The 24,954-nt window shown below is 50.1% G+C and overlaps 1 protein-coding gene across 2 annotated transcripts in view; it reads left to right on the forward strand.

Moving 5' to 3' along the window:
- LOC104016638 (protein CEPU-1) overlaps window positions 1-24,954 on the forward strand; it is a 454,647-nt gene that overhangs the window by 90,825 nt on the left and 338,868 nt on the right. The window contains exon 2 of one of the 2 annotated variants that reach the window (XM_087763282.1): window positions 2,488-2,572. Coding sequence is in view for 1 of the 2 variants with exons in the window: in XM_087763280.1 (XP_087619406.1) it covers window positions 11,525-11,600 (76 nt within the window). In the remaining variant the exon portion in view is untranslated. Of the gene's footprint in view, window positions 1-2,487; window positions 2,573-11,416; window positions 11,601-24,954 lie in introns of those variants that run through there. The other variant, XM_087763280.1, reaches the window with a different exon arrangement.

The raw sequence follows: 24,954 nt of genomic DNA on the forward strand, positions 1-24,954 counted from the left end.
CCGGTCATGTCCCCAAAGCACTTCGTCCCCATCCATCCTGCTAACCCCTTGCTCTTGCCTAACTCTTAAAGGAGGACAGGAGCATGCTTTGCCCAAAACTCTGCGTGTTGTGGGTAGGCTGATTCCCTGGGTGGCCCAGGACCATCCAGGTGGGGAGAATTTGCCTTGAGCTGCTACCTGGAGACACCAAGAGCTCTGGGTTTTTTTGGCTTAACAGGTGGGAGTAACTCAAGGAGCAACTGCCATGCAGCTGCATCTGGTTTAATGCCTGCAAAGTTGTGCAGTCACTGGGGAAAGGAGTAGAAGAAACCTGTATCTGCAGCAGAAACTCAGAGAAAGCAGGGGCTTGTCTGCTCGGCCGTTGGAGCTGCTGCTCCCTCATGGCTGAAAAAGCCTGTGGAGTTTATCAATAACCACAAACCGCCTGAGCCTGATGTGGCTTGTTGTGCTGTGAGCTGCAATGCCTGTGATGCTGCTCAGAGGAACTGGGTTTTGCCCTGCCTGGGAGTGATTAATTGCCTCCCAGGTGGTAGGTGGTGGTGGGCCACCTCCTCCTTGGATAAAAGGCAGGCAGGAGGGTGGTTTGGGCAGACATACAGCTTTTTGAGAGGAACGGGTGCTGCCTGGGCGGAGAAATAACTTTATTTTTGGTGTCACAGCTGTGCTCAGGAGCTCTGCCAGGGGGTGAGTTGGCCTCTCCTATTTACTGTCTAGAGACCTGGTTCTTGCAAAATTGGGAGAGGGTTTTTAGGCGTTAATCCCCCTCCTCGTGGCAGGTTGCTTTTGAAGCTTCAGGCAGACCTGGTGGTGTTGGTAGCATGCACTGCAGCACTTTACAGTGGTTATCATCCATCTGCTCTACCTCCTCAGGTCAAGCCATAGCTCAAGAGATGCTTTTGATCCTGCTCGTGTCCAGGCTGCTAGCCCGGGAGGTAACAGGATCTCTGGCTTGAGCTATCGGGTGTGTGGCTGGGGGAGGGTCTAGGGTGAAGTGAGAAAGGAGGGGGAAGGTGGATGTGCAAGATGCAGTAAGAGGCAAATGCTCTTTGCTCCCCATCTTCTGCTAATTTTGCAGCACGTCCGAGGCTGTGCTTTCTCCTGGGGTACCCATGCAAAGCACAGAGGCTTGGCTGTGCGTGTTGTGGGAGAAATGCCAGTAAAGCCGGTGCTCGGGGGAGGAACCTGCCCTCCTGGTGTGTATGTGCTACCTGTGTTCTCTGTCTACACGCCATGCAGGTGAGCCTTCCCTGGAGCAATTTAATGTTGCATCCATTAGGATAGCAGGGAAGGAAGGGGCCACCCTCTCCTGTCTGGTCCCTCCCATCTCAGGCAGCAAAAGAAGGCAAAGACCAGTCCCAGCTGGAAATATTGGCTGTTTCTTGCTTAGATGTAAAGCTTCTGGGGGTGTTGGTGGGGAAGTTGTGCTTTTGCAGCAGCCGGTGCAAGGAAGCCGGGTGCCTGTTGGGGTTAGAAAACCCACACCTTGGGGGCGTGGGGGCCAAGATAGCTCAATTTTGACCCCTCTTGCAAGCCAGGGAATGATTTGAGAAGGGGATTAAATAGCATCTTGCCCAGTAATTTCGCATCCCTCCCACTCCAGCATCGACAGGGTCAGGGCTGAAAGCTGTTGTGTGGGGATGGGCGAGCTGTTGTGGAGCGTAACCCAGGCAGTGGGCTGCGGCCGTGATGGCTGTACGGAGACAGAGGTATAATTATTCCAGCTCCCGTCGCTCTTTGTGCTCTGCCAACGCTTCTGCAGGCCAGAGGGCTGAACTGATGTATTTATGCACCTTTCCCTGTCTGTGTTTAAACAGCACCTTGGAAAATGCAGTAAAAGAAGCCACAACTCTTCTCAGTGTCCTCTAGGGGTTTTAATTTATTTTTATTGTGTTGGATGCTTGCTTCATTGTGTTTTTCTAGTTGGTTTTTTTTTCAATGCTGGAAGTTGGCTTTACTGCAGAGCAGAAGTGGTGCAAAGAAAGAGGCTACTGAATTGCAGAGTGTTAATGGGTATGATAAGTGAAGTTAGCACGGGGGGGGTGTGGTAGAGCTGTCAATAAGCCATGGGGTTCCTTTAGCTCCATGTTTAATAGCGAATCTGTATTTTTCCCCATAGTCTTATGGGTTTGGGCCCCTGTTTGCACTGGGGCACAGCCTGAATTCCCTGCTCTGTTTGTTTGCGCAATCAGGTGCTTCTCCTGCATCCTTATGTACAGATCCTAGGGCAGGTTGATGCTCGGTGCTAGAGGACAGTGTTACCCCCCAAAAAGCCCAACCCGAATCATTACCATGGAGTTTCTTATATCTTCCAGCTCAGGATTGGACTGTGCAATGGGGAAGGTCTCTATGTGTCTCCTTAGGCCATGTTTTTTACGCTCATAAAAAATTGTTAGAAATATTTTTAATTGCTTCCCCTGTAACTAAACTAGCAAAAAACAGTTGAGTTCTCTGCACCTTGTATGAATGAGCATCATCTTCTTGTTGCAGGCAGGGCCAACCTGACTTGCAGACACGTCGAGTCCCCTGGCTGTGCTGGACTGCTGCATCACCTCGAGGAGAAGACATCTCCAAGGTACCGTAAACTGGTTTTTGTTTGTTTTGTTTGGTGGTTTTTTTTCCTGATTACAAGATGATGCATGTCTGAAAGGCATGCATCTGTTTTCAAAGCATTGAATGTGTTTTATACTGTGTCTGTGAGGTGCGAAGTTACCCACACGGTGAGTTTTTGGGAGCGTGGTTTCATCTGACTGGCATTAGGTAACCCTGCTTAATCCAGAACTGGAAGTTTTTGAAAGTGATTTTGCAAACCTGGAGATGTTTCAAGCTTATGAGGCTTTTGACCCGTCTCATTTACGCTCGCCTCTTGCATTGCTAAGGGAGAAGCTTAGATATGTGAATTATGTGAAATACGGTGTGAAATCTTTTGAGATATCTAAATCGTGTGCATATAAACATAGGCGCTTCCATCTCCTTAAAACTTCATCTCTCCTTCCTCAGTCAATCTGCGTCTGGTTACGTTATGCTACAGCAGCTGGGGGCAGAGTGGGTAGGAGCAGGTGAAGGATGTGGACTTAGGCTCCCCATCTCCCTTCCCCAGTGGCATCCTGCCCCTCTTTCTGCTTTTGTCTCCACGCTCCATCAGGATCCAAACGCAACATTCAAATCCTGACTCAGACGTGGGGATGGTGGGAACAACCTCCAGCAGGCTGGGGGCTGTGCATTTCGGAGGCTTATGTGGCTTTTTGATCTTTTTTTTTTTTCTGTCCTATTTTGCAAAGCTGAGAACCGTGTCAGAAAATGTCTGTTAGGCTGAGAAATTAATATTTCTTCCTAAGTATAAGTTTCCAGAATCTACCTGTTTTTCATACATGGGTTGTGTGCTCTTGCTGCTACTTTTCCTAGCAGATGCTTTGCTGCTGCAAGGCTCAAATCTGTTCGTTGTGCTCTGGATCTCTCCTGTGCTGCACAGCCATTTGACGTGGCCTTTGGTCTTGTTGAAGAAAGATAAGTGTATGCCAGGTTGGAGGCGTGGGGGTGCAGGGTGGGCTGTGCGTCATCTTTCTGAGGATAATGTTGAAAAAACCCAGAACTTCAAAGCTTTTGAAAGTTGCAGCTGATAAAGGGTGACCCTCTAGTTGCTGGCTCTCCAAGTCCCATCCCACCTTGGTGTCTGTAATCCCAGCCGGCTGCTCCGGTCCAGTGCCGGCATCCCGCAGCACTGCTGCAGTGCCCGTGGTGCAGTGGTGAGATCTGAGGGCAGAGATCATCTTTGTTCCTCCTGTGGCATCAGAGCTGTGCGAGAGCCCCTTCCTGAGGCTGCTGCAGTTGGAAGGGAAGGAGGAAGGAAACAGCAAGGAAAGGCAGAAAGAGGGAGAGAAAGGGAGGGCACGAACAAGGCGGCTTGAACAACCTTAATGATCCCAGGCTTTTCCAGTCATTCAGTGATGCTGCGTATTTGCCACCTAATTTCATCCCAAACACCCTAAACTGAAAATAAAGCGCTGTTTAATAAACAGCAGTCGGCATTTAATTTCCCTGAATGTTCTGGTAGCAACTGCTAATTATTCCAATGATTTCCCCCCACTGTAATTATTTGGAACCGACTATTCACAGATTTCTCCATTGACTTCTATATCTGTACACGCGCACGCTGAAATATGTATATATTTTGGTGTCCTATTGAAAATTCAATAGGATCCAATTTCTATTGCTATTGCCTTCCCCCCCTGCCTCCTCTCTCCAATTTGCCGATGCTACAGCTGCACGATGGAGAAGAAAGGATGCAGCGTCTAGCGCGGACGTAAACAGCAACGTCCAACTGAAATGGGGAGAGAAAAATTACTTCCTTGTACTACCATGCTCTTGACAAGAGCTGGCTCTTTTTCTTTTTTTTCTTTTTTTTTTTCTTCCCCCCCTTCCCCTCTTTTTCTACCACGTTCAATTTTCTGACTCTGCTGGGCAGGTTACAGAACTAATCTTGAACGTGCTTTGAGCTTACTGTATAACACCACAAGCCTTTAAAGATTGGGTGGGGGGAGAAGGAAAAGGAGCATGTAGGGAATGCAATTAGTTTGGGGTAGCAGGATGAGCGGGAGAAGCTAAAATTGCAAATGTGGGTTATTTGTGGAAAACGAATCTTGTTCCTCCCAGGGCTGGCTTACCTTGGGTTTCTTTTTTGGCAGCTGGAGAGTGGGAGACATGAATTAAATGGGGGAAAAAAATCCCTAGACAGTCTGCAGGGTCTCAAATGGCACCTTCATCACAGAAAGTGTTTTGTAACGTGCACATTTATTTTTCTCTCTGCCTTCGTCTGGAGTACAAAGGCTCTCATGTTTGAGGCCTGCCAAGGATCGACTGGTAATTAGAGGCTGGGCTGGATTCAGAGGTGTCACATCGGCTCTCGAAAGCAAAATAGGTACTGGGTGTGTTTGAGCATTGCAGCAAAGGCATCTCCTCTGCTGTGCTGAGAATGGCCCTTCCAGAATTTGAGAATATTGGTCAATAAATAGCATCTGGTGGCTTTCCGTGTGTTCCCAGGTCCTGATCAGTTTGCTCAAGGTGAGGTCACCTGGGACACGAAGGTGGCTGCAGGCTCCTTTATTGCCTGCAAGCCAAACTGGTGCGCTGGGTCACTGCTGAGCCCTGGCCCTCTCGCTGTGACCACGAGCTTCAGAGGGGCTGGGGAAGAGCTGTGCAAGTGTTTTTGCCCCCCAATGAATATCCCATTGTCAGTTTTCACAAGATGGTTAGAAATGTAAAAATCTGAGAGCTCCGAGGGCAGGTATTTTAAAACCAGTGTGTCTTGCAACATCTTCTAGGGCAGACCCAGGCAGCTGGCTGAGTCTTTGTTTTCACTCTCCAAGTCCCGGAGAGGGTGGTAGAGAGCTTGTTGAGGAAAAAAATGAAGAGAAATGTAGGGATGTGCCAGGGCTGTGTCACCCTCAAGCCCAGAAGCATGCACAAGGTAGTAAACATCCTCTATCTCCTCGAGCCATCTGTTTGCAGAGTCTTTGCCCATGCAACAGTGCCTCTTCCCCGGGCGGACTTGTTGCCTCCTTGTAATCCGTAGGTAAATAGACATCTAATCAACTGGAAAGCAGGGAGCAGAGGCGGTGAGCTGTGATAAGAGTCCGGTTGGGACGGGGGTAACGGCAGCATGTGCTCTGGCAGGTAGGATGCTGGAAAACATTCCTGCAAAAATCTTTGGAGTAAGGAGGAATTTGGTTTGTTTGGGGGAAAGGAATAAATTAAGGGGATAGTGGGACCAAGCAGACTGTGGCTGTTGAGCCACCTCTCCGGTGGCTCTTAGCACCTTGTCAGGTCAAACCCTGTTGTTACCTTTCTGTGTTGCAACATGCTTGAAATTGGGAAAACTTTATTTTCCAGGTAACGCAGGTGACTAGTCCTTGCGCTCTAAGTGCGGTCATGGTTTGCAAGCACAGCGCTGCGTGCATCCCCTCCCTGCAGGCGTGCCAGTCACTGCTCCCTCGGAGTTTGCAGCTTTGAGTTCAAGGAGTTTGGGGGCTCAGGGAGTGCCTCGTACTCGGGCATAGAGACAGCTGCTTCTCCGTCTACCCTTTCTTTGTGCTTCTGTTGCTGTGAAGATCATGTTGTCTCTCAGCATGTCCTTTGCCATCGATTCAATTTTAATGGGAAACAAGGTGTGCTCAGCACTGGAGCTGCTGGTTGCTGGGGTTTTTATCTCCAAAGGGTTCCTTGCCGTGTGCTCCACTGGGGCTGCTGCTCAGGAGAGGCATTAGGCATTGCAGACTTGAGCTAAAAGCTGGCCCAGCAAGAGGCACCGGTTTTGGGAAAGTGTTACTGGGCATTTGGAGCTGGGGTGGTGACCCAGTGCCCTTCAGTACATGGCATTACCGTGTTTAATGTACTCGGCGCTAATCTTTCTCTAAACAGAAGCGATCTTGCTGAGTTCAGCACTGAAGGAGCAATAACCAATGAAGGAGATGAGATTAAGAAAACTCACAAGAATCAAATGTGCTAGAAAGGGCTGGGGAAGTGCCAGGGGCACTGCAGTAAATGACCTCCCTGGGAATCGAGGACAAATAAAATCCATGCCCTGTCTCTCTTCTCCCAGTCGCCTTATGCCGATGCCTTAGCCCTCCCCTCTCTGGTGTGACCATAGATGTTGCTTTCAGGGTTATTTTTGCACTGGAGTACAACAAATCCTCTGTGCTATGGGGCTGAGACGAGGATCCATGTCGCTGCATTCAGAAAAACTAACCTCTCAAGCTCAAGGAGAGCTGCTTCAGTTGGCAGTAGCATTAGGTGCTTTACTCTGTCTGGAACAGCCTTGAGAGGGCAAATAAAACCTCTGTGCTGTGGCTCTTGTTTCCAAAGGTTTTCTGCAGGCAGGGCTGCTGGCGATTGCGGCTTTGGTGTTTTTTTTTTTTTTTTTTTTTTTTTCCTGCAAGCCAGAAATGGGGCCCAAAATTTGCCCAAATGCCATCAGACTGGGATGAAAATGCAGTGCAGCAACCCAAGGGAATCAGCTGTCCCAAACCGAGCTCTGCCAGGCTCGGTGGGAATGTAGGAAAGTCTTTTGCTCACCTTGCTGTGGAGCTGTTTGCAAATGCTCAATGGGGATTCTGGTGCTTTCATCTGCAATGGGGTGGAGGTGATGGGAGCGGTAGGGTTTGATTTTTGCCACCTGAAAGTGTTGGGGGTGGTAAATGTCACGGTGATGGGCTGGATGGAGGTTTTCCCCCAGAGGGTTTGCTCGCCACCAGCGTGGTCCCCACGGCAGCGTGAAGATGTCCTTCACGGAGCCTGGGCTTCCCAAAACGTCTCGAGAGCGGCTGCTGCCTCGGATGCCTACCCCTAGCGCCATGCAGGCTCGGAAGCTGCGAGGATGACTTGGCAGTGATATATTTACTGCAATTACCATCTCTCTTCCCAGAGGAGGAAAAAATAGATGAATAATATGTTTTGAAGGTGTCATGGAGTGAAAGCAAGAGAGGAGCTTGAGCCTGAACTTATGAATAACTTATAGGCTTCCTCCCTTCATGAAGTCACTCCATTTGGGCTTATCTTTCTCACCCGTAGGAGGTGTAATTAAAGGAGCAAAGCCGGGCATCCACGTGCGTGGCGGCTGCCTGTGGGCACTCGTCTGTCTGGCTCCATGTGTCCTGTGCACACAAGGGCACGGGAGTGCTGAAATGCTTTTGTATGCAGACGTGGGCTGGGGTACGCGTTGAGCTGAAGCTTTACGAATTCCCGCCTCAGCTCCTATCTCTCAGAAAAAGTGTTTTTTTGCACATAATTCATCTTTGATATTTTGGTATAGCTGGTAGAAGCGTTCCTTTAACTCTCTCCTTGCGCTGGTGAAACTAGAAGCAGAAGTAACCTAGAATGGGGAAACGCTGCAAGAGGCAGCAGGCAAGTCCTGCAACCCTTGCTTAAGATTTGGGAGATTTCTGTTCAGTTCCTGACACAGCTGGAAATTCCCTTCCTGACCTCATGCGGTGACTTAGCCTTTCCAAGTCTTATTTTTCTAGCCATAAAATGAGAAGTAATTTGCTCTTGTCTCAACACCTTTCTCTGCTTTCTCTATTTTGACTTTAAGAGCTCAAGGGAGGGACTGTTTTTTATCGGGTGTATATACAGAGTCTAACATAATGGAACCAGGATCTTATCAAAGGCTTGTGAATGCTATTGTAATGCATATAGTAATTATAGGTATGTATATGTAAGGATGATGAAAAAAATCCAATGAAACATGGCATCTCCTTCTGGAAAAATGTTAGTGGAATAAAACCACGCCTCGGAGTATGTCAGTTCCAGCAAAAAATGTCTATTAAAAATTATGCAGTGCTGTTCAGCAAGATCACAATGCTCCCTTTAGAGCCAGAGGTTTCCTTTCAAAGCATGTCACTGGTTTGTGGTGGTGGTGTTTTTTTTTTCCCCTGCACACTTTTAGCTAAAGTGGTGTATTCTGGTCTTCTATTCAGATCTGGGGGAAAAAAAAAAACCCTCATCTAAAATTTTGTGGAAACTTCTGCCAAAAGGGGCCTTCCGCAACTCGGTACGCGTGGAGGCATGGTATCCCTGTTTAACACCATATATATGTGTGATTTCCAATGAATAACTTCTTCCCCCCGTTCCCCTATCTCAGGAGTGCAGCCCTGCTATCTGTATGTTGATATCAGCCCAGCACATAGATATGTATGAGCGTAATGGATATTAGGCATTTATTGCAAGGCATTCTGTTGAACATCACCTGCTGTTCAACATGAAAAGTTGATGTTCCACAAAGCCACAAGCCAAAGGCTCCTTAAGAGCTGTTCTGGTGCATCGAGTAAATATACGTGTTCGGAACAAGCGCTGTGTGAATTAATAATGCATAGAGCAAATCCGTAAGAAGAGCAGCTACTGCATAGGGCCTTCTTATGAACTGCTCTCTCTGCTTAGGCAAATAGACAGGGAAGTTGTGTTTTTTAAAGCATAATGGGTTAGGTAATAAACCAAACTAACCTAATCAACTGCTTCCAGCTGCTGCGAGTACAGTAGCTGGCTCGGCAGCTGGGGTCAAATTCAAAGCGTTGTGAAAGGTGATGAAAACTGCTATGTGGCATCCTGTGTTATCATAGGTAACTTGTGATGATGGAGTAGTGGGGAGGATGCAGAGAGGATGAGACGATGTGATGGTGGTAGGAATCCTATAGAATCGTAGAATCATTTAGGTTGGAAAAGACCTTTAAGATCATCAAGTCCAGCCGTAATCCTTACCCCTTACCAAGCATCTCCCCGTCCAAAACGTATCGGCTGGAGGTCGCTGGGGCGGTGACAGATGTGCACATTGCTCTGTTGAGCTGGAGGAACAGCTCAAGCCCAAACATCACTGGGGCGGGTAGGACCAGGTATTAAATACTCCAGAGCCTTTAGTTGCTTCCCAAGAAATATCCTGCTGAACTGCATGCGTGCAGCTCAGGGCTGGGTCATTAGTGCTAGTGTTGCTGCTAGCTCTTCCCATCCTAATGAGCTGGGAGGTTGTGCAGGCACTAGCAGGCTGTAGACTGCTCCTGGTGGTACCATTAAATGGTGCTAGAGAGCTCTGGATCAATTGAACCTCCTTGAGGTCTATGGTTTGAACCAAGCCTTGGGAGAGGAAGAGGAAGGAGAGCTGAAAGCTTAGTGCATCAGGCTGCAGCTTTACACCAGCTGTTGTTTTGGCAAGACCCCCATGAAAATTGATGGATGATGGCAATGGAGGTCTTGGGGAAAACCTGAGGATGGTGAGATGCATCTCCCTGGTTAGGGACAGTGTGACCCTTTGGCTGGCCGGTGGCAGGGACGTGTGGGCACCAAACAGGGCTGTTAGGGACATCCGACGGGAGCTGCCGATCCCTCCCCGGCTGCCAACTTTTAACGTGCAGATCTTTATTGTCAGACCTGTCGATGGGATTTCAGGACAGGGGCCGACGCCTGTGGTTTGTCACCTTTTTTCGGCAGAACGGCTGGCCCGGATCTGACTCGGAGAGTCTCTCTGAGCGGCTGCGATAGAGAGGAGAGAGAGAAATGCAGCTGGATCTTCCAAGAGTTTGCAGCCAAATCTTCTGAATTGCCAAGTGAACAGCTCAGATTTTGGAAGCCTCTGAGGAGGAGTAAATACAAAAAGCCAAGATATCTCCCCCTCCCTCCCCCCCATCGTTTTTCTGACTATAATGTTGTTTTAAGGGGCTGTGAGTCACCTCAAGCAAGAAAATGAGGCATCCTTACCACCAACGAAAATAATGAATATTTAGCAAGATATTATTTATTTGGGTTGTGTCAAATGGGAGTCTCGGGGTTCAGTGCCTCCAATGTTCTCTATTGGACAAAGGCTGAAAAAAATAAGGTCTTCAGGACCTTGTGTGCACAGGCACGGTGGTGTCATGCTCTTGACATTGGGTTGTGGTATGGACAGAAGTGGTGGTTTTGAGGTATCTTGAGTTGGAGAAGGGTCTAGCTTGTTTCTGTTGTGAAATAGGCACCAGAAGTTGGCACAGAATCATGGAATGGTTTGGGTTGGAAGGGACCTTAAAGATCATCTGTTTCCAACCCCCTGCCATGGCAGGGTCCCACCAGACCAGGTTGCTCCAAGCCCCATCCAACCTGGCCTTGAACACTTCTAGGGATGGGGCATCCACAGCTTCTTTGGGCACAGCATGTGGCAAGGAGTTTAAGAAACAGGAGCGTGTTTGAACCTAAGCAGCGTGCAAGCAGCCCAGATGCTGCTCAGAGCAGGAGATGGCCTTGGTGTGAGGAATCTGATGTGTGGTTACAGCATAGAAAACAAACAAACAACTTGATTTGGAATAAAAGTAGATTGATGCTACAAATTGAAGAGTTATTCCCCATCAAATTTGCTTTTAGAGCAATGTCCATGTGAGAGTGAGCCCTATAGGAGGAAGAGGTTTGTTGGGACAGAGCTGGGGGTCTCCCTATTGGACACCAGCCCCCCGAAAGCAGAGGCAGGGTGCACCTCTTCATTTCGGGCGAGGTGGGGGGGTCTCCCTCCCATCATCACCACGCAGGTGGTGAAACCCCCCGGGGTGGGGGTGTTGGGGGGGTACCCCCATTTTCCCCAGCGGGGAAGGGCAGTGCCGGGCTGGGGGCGGCGGGGGAGCCCCCCGCTGAGGACGCTGAGGACAGGGGGGGTGCGGATGCCGGGGAAGGGGGGGGGGGCGCAGCCAATGAGTGCGTTGCGGGGGAGGGCTGCCTGCGCGGCCGGCGGCGGGTTGCAGCCGGGCGGCGTGTGCGGGGCCGGAGCGGCGGGCACGGCAGCGCCTGTCCCTCGCACCTTGCCACCCCTTCCGACCCCCCTTCCCCCCCCCCCCTTTTTTTTTTATTTTTAGGTTTTTTTCCCTCCCCCACCCTGCGGTGCATTTTTTTTTTTTCCTTCCTTCCTCCCCCCCCTCCCCCTTTTTTTTTCCTGCGCTTTGCTCCGGGAAACGCTGGATTTTAAACCCGCCAGGCAGTGAGTGGGGAAGGAGGGGGGAGAGGGAAACGCAGCCGGCGGTGAAACATGGCCCAGGCGAAAATGCACCATCCCGTCTCTTGGGTTATCTTCGCCGGGATGGCCGCGCTCCTCCTCTCCCAAGGTAGGGCCGGGCGGGGGATGCTGCGGGGGATGCAGCCGAGGCGGGCGGAGGGTGCGCGGCCCCACGGCAGCACCCTCCGGGGAGGGCTGGGGGGGAACGGGGACCCCCCAGAGCGGGGACAGGGCTGGGAGAGGGTCCCCAGCCCGCTGCTAAGTTGCGGGGGGGGCGCAGATGCGGCTACAGCACGGCGGCATCTCCCAATTTCGTGCTCCTTCCGGGCTGGGGGGGAACTTCTCCCCGTGCTGATATTATTTTTTTTGCGGGGGGGAGCTGGTGCCGAACGACTCTGCCATCTCAACTTAGTTCCCTCAGCAGCAATGCATCCAACAGGCTGGGGGCAGAGGGAGGATCGGGGCCCCTCTGTGCTGGCCCCCCCTTTTTTTTTTTGCCTTGCCGGACCCAAGGTCGTCCCAAAAACTCGGTGCAGCCCCGGCTCCTGCCAGCCCCCGCCGGGCTGGGGAGTTGGGAAGTCCTTGTCCAGCTTGTCCCGGGCGAGCACGGCTTCGTCCCCTTCCCGGGGGATGGTGCTTTGTTTTGGGGGGGCTGTGCAAGAAAGAAAAAAAAAAAAGGCAAAAAGCAAGGGGAGAAGGGGGGGAAAGGAGGAGGCAGGAGCCAGCCCCATCTGGCCGGGAGCGCTGAGCCTGTCAGCTTGCGTTAGTCTCCTCGCAGCCATCTGGAGGGGCTGTGGGAGTGGGGTTACCTCCGTGGGAGGAGAGGATGGGGCCGCATCCTGCACCGGGTCGCCTGCGGAGCTCGGGTTGCGGCGGGTCGGGCTGGGATGCGGGGAGAGGCGCCCCGGGGCTGCATTGCACCGTGCTCCAGATGCACCCAGCCCCGTAGCGGGTGGTACCCGGGGCTTTGCAGGGGATGCAGGCACCCCTGGGGGGATGGATGCACCTTCCTTCTGCACAGGGAAAGGGAGAACTGGAGGCAGCTACCTCTGCGCTGCCCTGGTGCCCACCAAGGGCTGGGGACAGGGTTTGGGTATCTGCATGCCCAAATCAGCCCTGCCTGGTCCCCCCTCCAGCCGAGGGGCTCTGCAGCAGGACTCCGGTGGGGTGTGAAATCCTTGCCTGCATGGGGCAGGGGGCTGCCTGAGCTGGGCTGGGGGCTGGCGTGTGCCAGCGGAGCAGGGGGAGATGGCCAGGCGCCATCTCCGCTCAAACTTCTCTCTCCTGGGCAGGCTGGGCCCGCTCTTGCGGAGAGCCACCCCTGCCATATCGACCGGCACGGGCTGCTTAGCATGCACATCACACGCCAAGGCATTTCTCCTCTTCGCCTTCTTCCCTCTCTCCTTCTCCCAGGGTTGCTGCTTCCCGCTCGCACTGCTTGGGATGCTGGCATCCCTGCACCCCCGGCTCCTGAGGGGGTTTCCTGGGGATGGGAGCCCTGGCCCCCTTGGCTGCTGCCTCTGCGGGGAGCCCAGGTGGGGTGGTGGTGGGCTGGGGCTCCCCAGGAGGGGGGCAAAGCTGCCCTTCCCCTTCTCATTTTTCCTGCCTAGAATTTGTGCTATTTATTTATTTATTTAGTTATTAACGCTTGCTTTCGGCTCCTGACTTGGCTTCCTTGCAGTCTTACTCCCTGCCTCTGGTCATCTCTCATGCGTCCTCTCCCTGCTCCCATCAAAGCTTACAGAGCAGAAAGTAGTTGGTTTATTTTCTTTTTTTTTTTTCTTTTTTTTTTTTAATTGTCCTCAGCAGCAGAACAGTGGGGAGGAATGTGCTGCCTCGCAACGCAAAAATCCCCTGAGTCCCTTGCCTTGCAGGAGTCTGATGTGGGTGCCAGAAGTCCCTGAGTCACTGCTGGGGTGGGGGAAAGCGGGGAGCCACGCTGCACCCTGGTCCGGGGGGACCCAGGGCAGAGCTGTGAGGTGCTGGGCAAAGTGTTGCACAGGACAGCATTCGGCAGCAAAAAGTTTGGGCCTTTTTTGGGCTGGGAGATGTTGGGGATGCAGGGTTGTTGGAGGGAAGGAGGTCTCCCAGAAGGTTTTCTTGCATAATTGTATTTAAAAGAGCCTTTAAAACAAACAAACAAACAAAAAAAACACCAAACAAACAAAAAACACTCAGCAAAAATAATTTTGCTTTTTAGCAAAAACTTTCTAAGGGGGTTTTGAAAAATCGGGGGTCATTCAACCCCAAAGGTAATATATAGGTATGCATGCATTGCCAAATATCAGCAGTATGGTGCTGCTGCTTTATGAACTCCTCTGATATTCACAGTCTTTTTTGAATTTCTAACTTTTTTCTCTCACATGGTATACAAAAGTGGAGCTGGCTTGTGGTTGAAAATGCGGAAATTATTGTCATGCAGGAAAACTGTGTTTTGCACAAATGTACTACAAATAGCTCAAGAGATCTGTACTGCCCTCTGCAGCAGTTTATCAATACTCCAGGTCATTTACCTATTTACAGCCAAACAAACAATAAGAAAAGTGGTTTGTGAGTATGCTTGAGAGTAAAGTGGAACGTGAAGTGGGATAATTCGTAAGTGCTTGACCATCTGCGTTTGTGCAAACATCCACAGGTCCTCCAAGTTTTGTAGATTCACTGTTGGTTTTTTGGAAACGTGCCCCCGAAACGGGAGCTGTTGAGTGTCGCGTCCATTAGGAAGGAGCCCTCTGAGCCCTGAAACGTCCAGCGTGGTTTTGTGCACGGCAATGCTGCCGTTCCCAAGGGAGCTGTTGACTCTGCTGGGTGTTGGTACTAGAGAGCGAGGCCGGGGCGCTTGCTTGGATGCTGCATCTCTATGGGAATGAGATGCAAGTGCCCATTGCATCGGCACGCGGGGAGGGCAGAGCCCGGCCAAAGGTCCAGCCCCGGCTTGGGGAGAGGAGCTGGGAAGAGGGAAGCTACAGAGAGCTGGAATAGCCCCGGGCATTGGGAAATGAGTGGCTATTTGGCAACACAGCTCTCATTGTGTTTGCTGTATTTTTTTTCTGCATGATATTTAAATAGCAGCAATGAATATTTAGAGCATATTTAAGGACCCAGCAGCAGCGTTTTCTCTTCCCTTTTTCCGTGTTTCAAAGTGGAGAGATGGTCTCGCGTGTGCCCGGTGTCCCTGACTCGCACCCACCTGGATTTCTTGAGGGAGAAGAGCAAAAATCCCACCCCAGCACTTGGGAGCAGAAGAGAGAAGAAAACTCTTCACTCAACCATGCATAAAAGGATTAACCAGGCTAAAAGGTCATAGAAGATTTAGCTGGGCCTTTAGCATCAGTAAGCCAAGAATTATGGGAATTTGATTTACAAATTAGCATAAAGACCTTATTCTAATAAGCATACAAGCTGAAATAGGTATGTAAAATAATAGCATCTGTCAACATCGTACGCGGAGCGTTCCTCATCCAAAAGAATTACTCGCTCCGTCGATGTGGCTGGGTTGCAGATAACTCCCAAACCAAAGCACGGGCTACGCTCACGTGCGAGGAAAAGGCTGGATCTGGCCCGGAGACACATCTATGGGGGGAACAGCAGGCTGCTTCTGCTCGGGAAGGGCAGGATTTGGGAGCATGGGTCGGGGCTGAGCATCCTGGGAGACCTCTTTCTTGGCAGAGGCGGGACGGGAAACCTTCTGGCAGTTCATGCAAGAAGGTAATTGCGCTAATGAATGTGTATAAGAAAAATTATGTGTATCGACATCTTTCTGTGAATACCCGGATTTATTGTTCCCCGGGGAAAATATTAGATGTGGCTTCGTGGTGCTTAATAGTTACCGTGCAGGTCAATAAAATGTGATATTCACCCCAACAGCAGAAAATAGCTATTTAATAGGTAATAACAGTAATAATCAATACCTACATGATTAGATAACCCAGTTATATGTAGTACATAAAAGGAGGGGAATGCGCTCTGGTTCCTCAATGGCCTGATTTGGAGTGTTGCTGAACATTTGTCATTCTTGTTGAATTTAACCGAAGCTGTAAGCAGGTATCCAGCACCTCTGGAAATCAGGCCACCGCATGGGATTAATTGGCACATTTATAAGACTCAGCAGAGTAAACAGGAACCCAAGCAGACCTTTGCCATGGGAAAGATGCTTTTGAAAGCAGGGTGCATTGCGCAAAAGGGTGGGATGGCACCTAAAATGCTGGGCTGGTGCTTGGGATCTCGGTTTGGTCGGTGGCTTTGCTGTGGGTGCTCTGCGCGACGTTGCACGTGGGGTTTTCCATGCGTGGGGGATCGCTGTTTCCCTGGGAGCATCCCTCCGTTGATCATGCGGTGATGGGCTGGCGGAATATAGCGAGGAGTAAACTTGTTGTGGTTGCTCTACGCTGCATATATGGAGAGATCGCTATCAAAGCAGTTGTAATTCGTAATGAGATGTGTTATAGTGCGGTGTGATGGGGAACACATGCTAGAGTTGGTTCATACTGTAGCTACGGTAGCTTTAGAAGCCCCAGTTGTGGAATGGAGATGTGCAAGGTCCCATACACACTGCCACATGTTTTGGGACATGCAGTTGCTTACTGTTCTTAAAATGCAGGAATGAAGGTGGCGGCTGTGGTTATCTACAGTGGGATGCATGAGGAGGCAATGAAGCAGACCTGGGCTGCGTGGCCAAGGAGGTATGGGAGTGGCCGGCCGTCCCCACATTTGGGATGGGACTTGCTGACCGGTCAAGAGGAGATGAATGTGACTTTGACAAGCAGAGAAGGTCAGGTGGTAGCTATGAGCTTGGAAAAAGCCGCCTCTGGTAAAAATCAACTTCTGAAGCATCATAGGGACCATCCCTGCTTACAAGACTTGGTGGTTCTGGGTGCTCTGGAGGTTGCAAGCAGTTTTGGGATGTCCTAGCGCTTAACAAAACCTACTTTTTCTTCATCCATGTAGGCGTACTGACCACCATAGTAACGCTGGCTTATGGTTTTTCTCTTGTCTTCTTGTGCCAACCCTGACTTGTGCAGGAGACGAGTGCATTCAATATTGGAAGTGTCTGTTTCATGTATCTTCCTTGCTGCTTTTTACTTAAAAATATCCATATTTGTGATTTCCCCCCCCATTTTATTTTTTCCCTATGGGGAAAAAAATTGATCAGTTGACAGATCTAGGTCAAGTTAGCAAGCAGGGCTTGCTGTTTTCTGTGATGAACTGGGGTGGAGGGGGAGAGCTCACCAGCTTGCTTCCCAGGCAACTCGCAGTCAGACAGCGGAGGTGGGCTCCAGCCTTCCTCCGCAGCCTGCGAAGCACCACGTGGGGAGTTATCTTTCTGGCCATGGAGATCAGAAAAAAAACCCCACAACCTCTTTTGCATCTGTCTTTCCTTCCCAAACTTCAACAGTGACAGGAAAGGGCAAAATTTTCTTTGCTTGTTCCCCAGTTGAAGGGATGCCTTACTAGTGCAAAGCTTTAAAGAGGGTAAATACGATTTTTTTTTTTCAGTGTTACCAGTAGTGGTCCTTTGATGCGCAGTGGCAAATCTCCCATTAGACTCAGTGGGACCCAAACATGATCCGTCTCAGATGTTCATGGCAAAGGCTTGGAGCTGCAACTTGGACTTGGAATTGAGCTCTTGGTTTCAAATAGGGGCCAAAATGAGCAAGGTGCCAGATTTGGGGATTCTGTAGTGGAAGTCCAAGCCATACTGCTGTCTCCCATCTTCAGCCAGCATCCTGTGCCTCCGCACATGGGTCTTTCCATGCTTTTAGCAGCTTTTTTAGGAAAAAAAAAAAAAAAAAAAAAAAATTTGCAAAGGATGAGCTCTTTGTCACTGCATCCCCTGGGCCACCCTAATCCCGGGGGCCTCCAGCCCTTTTGCGGGTGCTGCTGCATCCTCCAGGCATCGCCCACCCCGTGATCTCAGCACGTTTGGAGCTGTGGCTGCTAGCCTGGAGGAGCTAGCTACCTCCCTCCTCCTTCCCGAAGCACGCACCTTGCTCTGGGTTAATAATAAATCAGAGGTGCTGCCTTCGCCGTGCTCTGTTATCTCCCGCCAAGAAGGATATCATGGATTTTTGATGCGCTTACAGTTAAATATGTCCAATGCTGAAAGCTGTTGTAAATTAATTGACCCCTTGTCCCCCTTGTCCCATTGACTGTTCCCACTAAAGACAGTGTTCGGTTCTTGGCATCCTCCCCCCATGCTTTCCCTTCCTCTGACTCCTCCACCTCCCGCATGCTTCGCTTACTAATCAGGGGGAACCGAAAAAGGCCCTCTGAGCAGGCCTTCATGCAGCCAAGGAGCCGCGGCTCCAAAATGCTTTGTAGCAGCCGTATGGGGAAGCCAGGATCCCGGGGACCCAACGTGCATAAATTACTGGTGGTTGGAGTATTTCCTTTCAAGCACTGGGGAGGCGGTGATGGAAGCTGGCATGGCATCGTCTGCCTTCCCATGGGGACGGGGACAGAGTGATGTAGCTGCTGCCAGGCTAAAAAGTCACGGTGCAGCACTGAGGACCTTCTGGAGGTGGGTGGACCCCGGCATCAGTGCGGTGCAAGGGTGCTCAGCACCTTTTGTGAGGGCACCTCTATCTATCTAGCAAGCTACGGCTCATGCCAAGCATTTACTTTTGCAGCTGGCATGGGTCTGGCTCGCAGGGAGGACGGGAGTGGTGCTCGGCAGGGGTTTGGTGGGAAGGAGCAGAAAAAAAGCTGTGAGCGTGGAGGTCCTGGATTGCGACGTGGGTCCTGAGTTGACATCCTTTGCTTGTCCTGCAGCGATTTGGCCTCATTGCATGGTCCTTCCCCTTCATCACTTGGCCACACATTCCGTAAAGATACCAGCTGTCTTTCCCCTCTTGTGTCTGGGCTAGCTAACCTGGATTTGCCTTGAAAATGTTGGTTCCCCCCCTCCCCCCCAATGTAATTGTACATCACTGAGCGCAGGGAAACCCTGATTTAGCTGGGAAAGGAGCTTGTGATACTCGGCTCGCGTGGCCGGTTCGCATCCTCCCGGTACTCGTGATGGGAGACAGCAGCTGCTTAGAAGTAGGAAATTGTGTAATATTAGAAATGAAGCAGAGGGGGTTTTTTATTTATTCCTAAGCGGAATAAAATAGAATAATTGCAAATTCCCAGTGCAAGTAAATTCTGGGAAAAATAGGGATTGATTTTGAAGTATTTTTGTTCTGATTCGGAGCTTGCAGAAGCGTTATGTACAAAGTAGTGAAGTGATTTCAAACAAAAAAAGAGATCCGAAGGATGCGTTCCAGCAGTATCAAAAGAGCCTGCAGTCTCGAGCCTTGTTACATTTTTTTATTGTTATTTCTTCAAAACAGATCCTCTGCTAATGTTTTGATTTTGCCAGAAACGACATACTTGATTTATAGAACCGATTTGAAAGCCAAATCTGACCCACCTCATTGGAAGCGTGACAAGCACTTGAAGTGAAGCAAGGTTCATTAATACTGTAATATTATCTCGCTGTTTAAGTGGGGTTTTTTCCCCTCTTTTGTAGGCGTTATCTAGTGAATAGCACTAAGTTCCTGGGCTGGTTTGGTTGTTTTCTAGCTTTATTCCCTTTCTGCAGGACAGATGGTATTTATAGATCAGAGGGTGCCTGCATTAGACTATTTTTTTTTTGTGAAGTCAATCCCCAAAGCCAGCACTGGGGTTTTTGATAGCGGGCCAAGGAGAAGGAGAGTGGCAGGGCTGGTTGGCAAGAGGTGAATTTGGATTTAGCGTGAGTGACATCTCTCTTAATGAAGCCCCTTCTGGAACAAGGCTGGCGGGGAGCGGGATCCATTAGAGGCCGGGGTAGCGGCGAAGCCAAAGCCGCCTTGTCATTGAAGACAACATTTAAAAATTTGTATTATTTATTGTTTACCTTTTGTGCTGCCTTGCTGCACGTCAGTGCTTCCCATTGTACGTTTTGGGCTTCAAAACCTGACATCACATTAGCAGTCGGCTCCAAAGCCTCCAAATAATGCATAAACTATGATTATTCCTTCTGATCCAGTTGTGTTTATGTAAATGGCTGGAAAAGCGGTTTTCAGCTTATTTCAGAAGCTTAAGGGATTCACACCAAGCCTATTATTGAAAAATCAGAAAGTGAAAAGCAACTTCTGAGACAAGGAATTAGCAACTCAATGGCAGTGTGTGTACCGCTGGCTGTACGGGATCCGGCTGCATCACAGACGGGAATTCCCCCGGGATTCAAAAATCCAACACGTGGCAACAGGTGGTCGGGCTTTGCGGGGAGGGGGGACTGGAAGGAGGTTTGCAGTTAATCCAGAGGGGCGAGGGTCCGGGGTAGGAGGCTGGAGAAGGAGCCGGGGTGCAAAACCATCAATGGTGCTGGTGGTCAGGTTTTTTGGCCGATGGCATGCAAGGAGCATCACTGGCTGCAAAAGCCACCAGCCGCTTGGCTGGTAACCCTGGCTCTATCCCTTGCACGCATGGGTGCACCCCGGGAAGGGGCTGGCAGGGCTCGGGAGCACCTCTGTGTCCCCAGTGTGCCTGTCCCCACCACGTACAAGCCTTTTTCCTCTGTCCCAGGAGAGGTGGGAACAGATGCCAATCCTCTTTGGGGCACCAGCCCCTTCCAGCCAGCCCCGCAGCATCTCAGCCCTCCTCTCCTGCTGCTTTTTTTTCTTTCCCTGGTTCGGTCCCTTTCCCCCTTCCTTATGTTAATTTCCCACCTGAGCACCAAGTACTTTATAAATAGCAAATCTGAAATGAATTTCCTAGCAGCAATCATTATCTCCCTCGACAGCCATTAAACATTCACACAAGCAGAGCAAAATGACAAAGGGGATTGATTTTTACAGTATGTTGGGGGGAGGAAGGAGAAAGGAAATATGTTGACAAGGCTTTTTTTTTTTTTTTTTTTCCCCTCTCCACTCTCCCCACCCTTCCAGATCTTCTATCTTGAGGAATTTAAAATCGCCCAGCGACTTTTTGAGATCAGGTTGGAAGGGGGTGGGAGAGAGTGAAGTTGGAAATAAATAAAAATAAATTAAAAAAAAAGCCCTATTCGCTGCTTCTTCAGCCCCTGCAAGCCTCGCTCCGATCTGTCGGCTGCGTGTGACTGGTAAACGTGAAGTTAGTTACACGGCCCCGGCTGTTGAGATGAATATGTCAGAGTTAATGCCTCCGAAGATGGAGGGGTGGGCTGGAGAGGGTGGGGGGGCCCAATCTCCGCAGCCTTCTCAGCAGAATAAATGTGTTGATGCAATAGTTGGGAGCCGGCGAGCTGCTGCCTTATGAGGCACTGTAGCTGAAAATTTAACTTTGATTTCAATTTTCATATTTGTCAGCAATAATTAGATTCAAGAAATGTTTTTGCCGCTGTTCTAAAATACTAATAAGTAGGAGCCTTTGTAGTATGGCTAATGGAGTCTTTTTTTTCCTAGTGGGCTAGAAAAATTCCATTAAAGGGAAAAGTCATACTATATTACCGTGCTTCAACATGCATTGACTTAGCTGCCACGGGAATATCTGCGCTGGGAGACAGCAGTCCTTGCTTCGAACTGCAGGAATGGGGCGGGTGTCCCACGGTGGTGATCTGATGGGGCTGCCAGGGGAGGGCTGGGGCAGGGGGTGATGCTCTTCGGGGCGGCTGGAGGCTTTCAAAGCGCTCGTGAGATGGTATTGCAGTGGTAGCCTGGCTCTCGGCCAGCCTGCTCGCTTGGGCGGGTGGTTTTGGTATTGCAAATCCCCGTGGGGTTTAAAGCCTTAGATCAATTAGGGGTCTCCCCTTGCTGGCTCTGCCAAAGGCAGAAAGCCCCTTCTCCCCCTCCCCACCCTGCTGTGTGGATTTCCCTGATGGCACGTGCCAGGTTTTATCCCAGAGCAATGCCAGAAAGGAAGGGAAAGTGATACTAAATTTGCTGGCGATATGCACAGCAAATGGGGGAAGCTCTAAGTTGTGTCATTCTCAAGTTACTTCAGCCTATTAAGCAAACAAAAGCACTTGTGGAGTGAGAAATGGAAATGACCAACGCGGCCCGATTAATCCTGGATGTCCAATTCTGTTAACAAGCCAGCTTTTAATAGGTGGCTCTTTCCAGGAGCTGCTGGGACTAAGAATTGATGTATTCACTGTAATTGTATTGCAACTAATAGGATATGAAGAAAATTGTATGGAGAACCTGTTCCTTCACCACTGTTTTCCAATCAGTTGAAATAATGCTTCCCGCTGGAAGAGCCCAGCAAGGTAATGATACTTAAATCTAAATAGAAACAGGAATATTTTTAATTTTGGTGGAGGTGATTTTGGCTTGTGCTTTTGCTTCCCCAATAGAGCAGGCAGAAGCCGAAACAGCAGTTTGCAGATGTGCCAGAGAAAATAGGGATCCCAATCGTAATGGAAACACCCCATGGCTGGATACTGGGGCTGCTGTCCCAGGCTGGGTGATGGAATGTGGCTGCCGATGCAGAGAGCTGTGTCGGGTCTGGGAGCCTCCAGACTCCCTCTTGAGAGCTAAGTGGGGGGCTTTCTGGGTGCCCAGGCATGGGGCTGCCCCTCTGGCATCTCACCCAGAGCCTTTTGTTCTCTCCGTTGGCAGCGAGAGGGGCCTTCACCCTCTGCAGTCGATGCCATTCATGGGGAGAGCTCATTAATGAGCCCAAGGTCCTCACTCCATTCATCCCCTGTATTTATTCACACCCACGGTCCCAGGGCTCTGGCAGTTTGCTGATACTCTTTGCAATGAACTCCTGTTTTCATACCCCTGCAAAAACTCCCCTCCTGCTTTGTGGAGCAAACTTACATTTATGGCTGCGGCTCTGGGTCCCCGTGGTATTCAGAGAGGGATTTGGGCTTTTATCGGTGAGCGTCTCTCCAAGGGCTCTTGCAAGAGCAGCATAGCTGCTGGGAGCACAGCGATGCCGTTGGTCTGGTGCTGCAAATCCCAGGCGGATCAGCGCATCCAAGGTAATGCACAGAAGTGCCCCAGGATGCAGATCTCCATAATATCAATGCAATTGTGGAATAATGCACATTAAAGCGAAAGAAACATTAACTGTAAGAGCTGACTGATTCAAAATCCAGACGGCCTCTGATTATTGCAGCCATTGCTTTGCTAATGGGCTGGGGAATTTGGAGAAGTTTGCAGCTACTTTTTGTCTGTTCATCACCGCTGGCCACTGGTTCAGGGTTGTTTGTTTTTCACTCCTCCCTATTTGTATGCATGCTCTGACCCTTCTTTGGTAGCAGGCTAGAGAGTAAATATAAAGGGGAGGGGAAAAAAAAAAAAAAGCCAAGGCACAGTTCAGCTGAAATCCCTGAGGAAACAGATGTGATTGCCTTACAGAAATGGCTCCAATAAGGCCAGAAAGGAATATTGCTTTTATAGCTTTTGGGATATAAAACATTTAGAAAATGTGATTGACTGGCAGGGCCTAATTTATCATTTACCCATTTCCCTCTCTCTCTCCATCCTCGTATCCACCCAAACACAGACGCATGCTTGGAGGGACTCGTTTCCACTTTTTTGCTTTCTGTCTCTCCTGCACAGAACGCGTGCAAAGCCGTATTTCCTTGCACGCCGAGCTGTGTGCGTGCACACGCAGGCACGTGTTCCCCTGTGCTCCTGACTCCTTGTCCCTCTGCCTGTGTCATGGATTTATCATCATTCTGCTAAGCACTCCAACTCCTGTGGCTATTTATAATTAATGCTCAGAAACCTGCCAATCCATTTAATGACACTAGGAGGTCATGGCCTCCCTTATAGCTTCCCATTAATCATCATTAGAACAGTTCTGGGTTTTTTACATTCTTTTTAAATGTTAATTCACCTTTATAATGCTCCTTTCAGCTCTGACTGTAAAGGGAGACTCTGTAGTGACTCCAGACTGTCTTGCAAGTGTGTGCAGGTGAAAGGCGCAGTGGGACAATTGCACTTGATAAAGTCTCTTGGATGTCTCCCGCTGGAATGAATTACACTCACAAACTCTGCGAGATGGGATTTCTTCACTGCCCTCTGCTGCCTGCTCCTCGCAGTGATGCTGGCACGGCTCCCTCCCTCCTGGCTCCATCTCTCGGGTACTGCCGAGCCCCTCCTGCTCCCAGAGACCCATGTGCCACTGGGAACCATGCAGCCAGCAGTTCCCGGAGGGGACTAAAGTCATGGATGCTGGTGCAGAGCTTGAGAGGGCCGTGTGTGCTCTGCCAGGTTGTGCTCGGGCACGTCTTTGCTGGGCAAACTTGCTTTGGCATAAGGCGCATAGCTTGGTTTTACAGGGTTGTGGTTGTTGCGTTCCCTCGGCATTCTTGGTTTGAGTGTGAAACTCATCCCTTGTGAAGGTTATCAAAAATCTCAGTTCCCAGAGAGCAGGGCTGCTTGCAGTGGTGGGTCCTTCTCCTCCTCTTTCCTGCTGCCGTCCTGGAGGCAGAAAACTCCAAGCCCTATCCCTGTGTCCCAAAGCACCCGCTGTCGTTGTCACAGCCCCGTGTCCTCTGGGAGCCGATGCGACGGCACAGCAGAGGGGGCTTAGCAGAGATGTCAGGCAGCAGCTTGGAGGAAGGAAAGCTCCGGGTGCAATCTGGTAGCTTTTGGCAAGCAACAGCTCTTCTTAAATAGCCCTCTCTTGCCTTGCTGTCGGAAGTAATCGTGCCCTCTCTGAAGTCAATCTGTGCTCACCATTAATGGGAAGGGGTCCGAAGTGGTGCGTGTCCAATCCAGATTCTGGTTTTGATCCTTTTGGGAGAGGCGCACGGCTTTGCAGCGGAGGTTTGCTGCAGTGCATGGAGCCATGTGAGCTGCTTCTCTGACGGAGCTCCCGGAGACTTTTCATGGCCCTGGGTAATAAACCTGCAAAGCATCCCATGCCTCTTGCTTCATGATCCACCCATTGCTCAGCAAGATGGGGTGAGGCAGCTCCAACATCCAGCCCCTTCAGTGGGAGGCAGCCGCATGTGGGCTTGGGGTGGGCGAAGGTTCGTGCTAGCCTCTCTTTTCAGGTGAAACAGGATCACTCCTGCTCCTTTGGGGAGTTCTGGTCTTGGTGAGAGCTGAGCCCAGCCCCATTTCTCTGAGTAAATATGCCAGCAGCATTTGGCTTAATGAACTGTGGCTTTTAATAAATGGCTCTTATCTTGCTGAAGTGCTGCTAAATTGTCAGGATTTAAAATTAGCCTAATAGATTTGCGGGCGATGTTTTATTCACTGGTTAGTTGGAAAGAGACAGAGAGAGGGGGGGAGAGATGGCTCCACCCCGTTCTCCCTGAATTATACAAGAGTTATTTATTTGTTTGGGCCGAAGGGGAAATGTTCTGGATTAATGTGCGATGCCTCAGCACCTGACTTAATGAGAATTTAGAGACCTATCCCAAACTGATAGTCTCCAATTAATCACTTGGTGGCCCCTCTGCTTTGCTGTCTCTGGAATATATTTTTCAAAGTGATAGTTGGGTTGTGGTGCCCACTGCTGCCTGCCTGGAGAGGGGGATGAGGATGGACTAGGGAGGT

Source organism: Nipponia nippon, unplaced genomic scaffold (genome assembly GCF_047370975.1).
Source record: "Nipponia nippon isolate SJK-2023a ecotype South Korea unplaced genomic scaffold, ASM4737097v1 scaffold_28, whole genome shotgun sequence".
Lineage (NCBI taxonomy): Eukaryota > Metazoa > Chordata > Aves > Pelecaniformes > Threskiornithidae > Nipponia > Nipponia nippon.